The 5,174-nt window shown below is 32.3% G+C and overlaps 2 protein-coding genes across 6 annotated transcripts in view; one reads left to right on the forward strand and one right to left on the reverse strand.

Annotated features, from left to right (window-relative positions):
* LOC117167431 overlaps positions 1–2,852 on the reverse strand; it is a 47,642-nt gene extending 44,790 nt beyond the window's left edge. The window contains exon 1 of one of the 3 annotated variants that reach the window (XM_033352357.1): positions 2,720–2,852. The gene's annotated coding sequence lies outside the window, so the exon portion shown is untranslated. The remainder of the gene's footprint in view (positions 1–2,719) is intronic. The other 2 variants (XM_033352355.1, XM_033352356.1) reach the window with 2 other exon arrangements.
* Positions 2,853–2,857: 5 nt separating this feature from the next.
* Positions 2,858–5,174, forward strand: part of LOC117167432 (ferritin subunit) — a 94,985-nt gene continuing 92,668 nt past the window's right edge. Inside the window, exon 1 of one of the 3 annotated variants that reach the window (XM_033352359.1) lies at positions 2,858–2,973. Coding sequence is in view for 2 of the 3 variants with exons in the window: in XM_033352360.1 (XP_033208251.1) it covers positions 3,182–3,254 (73 nt within the window). In the remaining variant the exon portion in view is untranslated. Of the gene's footprint in view, positions 3,255–5,174 lie in introns of all 3 variants that reach the window. The other 2 variants (XM_033352360.1, XM_033352358.1) reach the window with 2 other exon arrangements.

Below are 5,174 nucleotides of genomic sequence, written 5' to 3' on the forward strand. Positions count from 1 at the left end.
ACCGAGACTCTTCCAGAGTGCGAGGCGGGAATCGAACCCGCAAGCCGAAGGAGTGGGTCCAAAGCCTACGCTTTAGCCCCCACGACCATCGTCCCACTCAAACTTTTTTCTGTTATTTGCCTTAAGCTAAATATTTGATCCGTACATAACCTTCCTGGCATAAACCCACTTTGGACTTCCCAAATCTGAGGGATAATTACAAAAAAAAAATTATTGTACTAAATAAAAATTTTATGCATATGCATTATTTTGAGGTTACGTCATATTTCATATCTGCCTTTTCGATAATCTGGAAATTATTTATGAAATAAACTTTTTTGATTGCCTGCAAACAAGATTAGTTCCCGAAGATTAGTTACTATGTTTATTTGTAAGTCCAAAGTTTTCGGCCACAAATATTGTGTAGTTTGCAAGTAACGCTCGGGTGAATTGTAACACACATAACCTCGAAATATACACGCACGTTGTTAGCAATATAAAAAAAAAATTTTGATAAAAAAAAACACAAAAAAAGTGTGTGGGGACGTCCGTTAACATGTTCTATATCATTTCCCCGATTTTGAAGATAAAATATTTCTTATCCTAGGAAAAAAGCCGGGGGAATCTAGCACTGAAAAAATCGATACTATTTCCTAAGCGCTATGCAAATTTATCACATTTTGCTAAATTAAAACTTTTTTTAATTAACCCTCAAAAAAAAAGTGTGTGGGGACGTCCGTTAGCATGTTCGCTATCATTTCCCAAATTTTTAAGACAAAATATTTATTATTCTAGAAAAAAAGCGGGGGGAACCTAAAACTGGTAAAATCGACAATTTTCTAAGTATCACATGCCCTTAAGGCGGCACAACACCATATATAATTTAAAAAAGGGCAAAGGAAATATCGCCAGCCCTTCGTTCGATATTTTAGGAGCCTTAAATGAGCCTGCAATTATTCAAGAGAAACGAAAATAAAATAATTGTTTTTTTGGTACATTTGTTTAAACAATAATTTTTCAAATCATTTAAAAAAAATTTCATTATCATATTCCTAGAGCCCTAAATGGCCCCTAAATGATTCTTTAAAGTGATTTTTCAATAAAATAATTTTATTACGTTTTATAGCAATCTTGAATCAACTTATTGTTAAGCTATTGCAAACACTATTTTTACAAAAATTACTAGAGTCAAAAATTTAGGAATACGGACCCAAATTAGTCTTCAATGAGCCCTAAATTATACAAGAGATAAAAATGGATTTTATGGTTTTCTTCACGTATTTTTTATAACTTCAAGGTGGCACAACATCATACATAATAAAAAAAGGGCAAAGGAAATATCGCACGAATTTCAGTCGACGATATTACGGGAGCCTTAAATGAGCTTGAAATTATGCAAGAGAAACGAAAGTTTTTTGGTGAATTTGTTTAAACAATAATTGGTTAAACATTTCTTTTTCATTCAAATATCATATTCATGGAGCCCATAGTGAGCCTTAACATTTAGTGCATAAAGAGATTGGTTAAAATCATTTTCACTAGGACTCTTTGAACAAAAATTGTTTAAACATTTTTTTTCATTTTTCATTACCATATTTTAAGAGCCCTAAATTATTTTGTAAGGTGAATTTTCCGTAAAAACATTTTTAGTACGTTTTACAGTAATGTTTGGCCAGCTTAACGTTAAGCTAGCATAAACACTATTTTTTACTAAAAATAAGAGCCAAAAGTTTGGGACTACAGGCCCAAATTAGCCCTAAATGGCCCTAAATGATGAAAAAGGTTACATCTCTATGACTTAATAGTGTTGTACCAGCTTAACATACCTGCGAATAAAGATTAATTAAAGCTTGTTTTGGATACTTGAACTTTAATCGAGTGCAAACCGCGAGACACGTGATAAGAATGTGTTCGTGAAAGCCGAAGGAGCTTCAACAAAAGAAAATTCACAATCACCAAATTTTATTTGTCGATAGGTTGACCTTTGGTTTTAACAAGCCTGTGAAAAAATGTGGGAAAAGGACAAAGACCGAGAGCGTGAAGCGAGGTAAATACAGTGACGAGCGCGAAACGCAAGATAAAACACATTTTCGAGCGGATTTTTTGAAATGCTTTTAACACAGCGTGTTAAATTTAATTTAAAATGTTTTATTTATAATTTTTCAATTCAACACACCTAGTTCTGTAATGCTATCCTTTAATTTAAACAAAATTTCCGATTTTAATAACAAAATACAAGGTTGATGTGATGTTTGTGCTTGAACTTCCGGACTGTTTAAAATGTAAGTAGTAGTACACAAACAGAGCGATTATGAGTATACACAGATTAGAAAAGTATATCATTTTGAGGAAACGAAATTCATGGATGCACGATTTATCATCCGATTCTACGACTTGTTGACTCTTGCCAAGCGAAGAAATACTAAATACTTGATATAATTATATTCTGCTGGTAATTTACAGAATTCAAATTATTTCGAAGAAAGTTAACAAGAGGGAAAAAGATAAATGTATGGGACGTCTTTTTTGCACTTACAAGACGGAAGTAAAAACTGCTGGAAACATTTTAAGTGGTTCATGACGTCACGTTTGCTTCCGCTTTGAAATGAAAAGGTCTATAAAATGAATATGCACGCATCCAGTCGTGTAACGCGTATAAAGCAAACTTACGAAGATAATGATGTACATCATTATTATATTTCTTGTTAAAGTTTTTTATTATCGACTTATATGTACGTACCTCCCTAAAATTCCGATGTCTAGCAAATAGCGTGGATACTGTCGCTTCGATGCTGTGCCAAACAATAAAAAATTCTTAGTGTAGAATTGAGTGCTTACTGCCTCTGCTAATGATCTGCCTATAGCCTGTAAGAGAAAAATTGTGTGGCATGATCAGCTGACTTGTAAACGCATGCGCTGTACAAAGTGCACAGAAATTCCAGTCCATCATATCATCCGATAGCAACAGAACGATACTCTGCAGTCTGAATACCAGTGAGCAATATATAATAGAACGTGATTTCTACTTCGTTTTTAAGTGTCCGATGAGATTACACATTGAGTTTAGTTGTGCGTTATCATCTCATCACATTTGATAGAAGACAGCCTTCTATGCCAGTGTGTATAAAGGTTGCTTCGAACAACGTCAATTAAAAATTGTATTCCTTTACTTGAAGTACTATAACCTCTTAATATCATCGTTATGAAATTACTCATTAGCCTATTTTTGGCATTGTCTTGCCTCATCAGCATTTCCAGTGCCGATGGTCTTAAATGTAAGTGCAAATTTTCCATTAATTATTCAACTTTCCAACTCGAATTACCTATTTACTGTATTTTCCATTGTTTTCTTCAGTGTTTCTGATAACGATCGTGATTTATGTAACACTTGTAGTATTTCATTAGGAGTTTTTTATATTGTTCAATTCGATGACCAATGTGGAGATAACATATAGAAAACAATGTAAAAATTTTCTTACGTACTCCAATATGTGTCACGATTGAGTGAGTTGAATTAAATTGGTCAATCTCGGCATTTTTCCAGTCACTACATGAATTTTTACTTTGTCTTTTTTCCTTATCATTTGGTCAAATTTTGTGCATGGATTTTCCTAATATCAATTATTTATTTAAACATTAATTATTTAAAAAATTGGTTTAGTAAGATACTGCCCTCTGATCGAAATTCTCAGAGTATATGCTAAAGTTTCTCAAAGCTCTGAGAAGCTCTGAGAAATTCTCCGCAGGCACTGAGGTAGATATATTTAAAGGTCCAGGTAGCTGGTTTAAATGTTTTTAAGGTTTTAAAATGTCCTTTCCGAAATTGAAATGAAAATACGATCATAAATAAAATTCAGCAGAGAGGCTGAAATTGAAATAAGAATTCGATCATAAGTAACAAGCAGAACCCTACCGATAGAAATCTCTGAGTGTTCTCTAGCGAAATAGCCTGGCCCATTTGAGACTATAAGCAGAGTCCGTTTGAAACAATTTAGTCTCTGAGATAGTCTGAGAGATTTGGGTCCTTTTCAATGTCCCTTTAGTGTTCCGTTTGAGAGTTATGCGACGGTAAAATAATGTTCCTTTTGTGTTCTTCACGTACCGGGCGGGCAGAGTTATTTACAGTAGTTGGCCGTCGCTAATGCGAATCTCCCTTTTTAAATTTCTCTTTAAATTATTAACACTTTTTTTTTAAATTAATGAATTTTCTCATTATACTTATTTATAATTATAACTTATATACTGATATACAATTTTCTAGTTGAATTAAAAAATGTTGTCTTTTTTGGCGTATCTCATTCCATTTACGAGAAACGTATTATAATTCCAATTTGAAGCATTTAAAAAAAAGTTAGATATCTGAAATCATCGAAACCCGTACATTCCGAATTATTATGTTTTAGGGTGTTAAATTTGAAATTTGAAAAACCTACTTCTAAATTTTAATCCGAAAGCTTAACAAAGGACCCTTGAGTGTCGGCTACTCTATTGATATAGCCCATCTGCTTGTTATTTATGATCGAATTCTTATTTCAATTTCAGCCTCTCTGCTTGTTATTTATGATCGTATTTCTATTTCAATTTTGGAAAGGACATTTTATAACCTTTAAGGCCATGTGATGAGTATAACCAGAGATGAGGTTGGGAGATTGCTTATGCCGTGTATTTTATTTCGACTGACTTACCGCAGGGCGCCCTGTTTGCCTTATTGTTATTTTTCGGGAACTAAAATGAAAAGTAGCTTACCTGCTACTCACTTGGTAAAACAGAGTACAATTTGATAAAGTCGGTAGAGAAGATCGGAGTTAGTAACAATTATACATAATAAATTTAGAAAAATGTATGAAATATACTCCTTTGAAATTACTTATTTAACTAAGCTTTGGCTTTAATGATTTTTTCAGTTAGAAAATGTTATCATAATAAAGACAATTTTTTATTTATTACCTACAGTTGCTTAGAATAATGTTCTTAGAATAGAAATATAGAATAGAATAGAAAAAAAATGTTCTTAGAATAATATAATTAATAATTAATTTATAATCAATACTGTGAATAATTATGCCTAATTGTTTTAATCCATGTGATTTAAATTTAAATTCATCATTGTGTTTTTAAAGAAAAGGAGTTTATATATTAATAATCAGAGAATGGTCTTCAATTCAATAGATTCTATATTAGGAGCTATTCAATAT

This window comes from Belonocnema kinseyi, chromosome 2 (assembly GCF_010883055.1).
Source record: "Belonocnema kinseyi isolate 2016_QV_RU_SX_M_011 chromosome 2, B_treatae_v1, whole genome shotgun sequence".
In the NCBI taxonomy this organism is placed as follows: Eukaryota; Metazoa; Arthropoda; class Insecta; order Hymenoptera; family Cynipidae; genus Belonocnema; species Belonocnema kinseyi.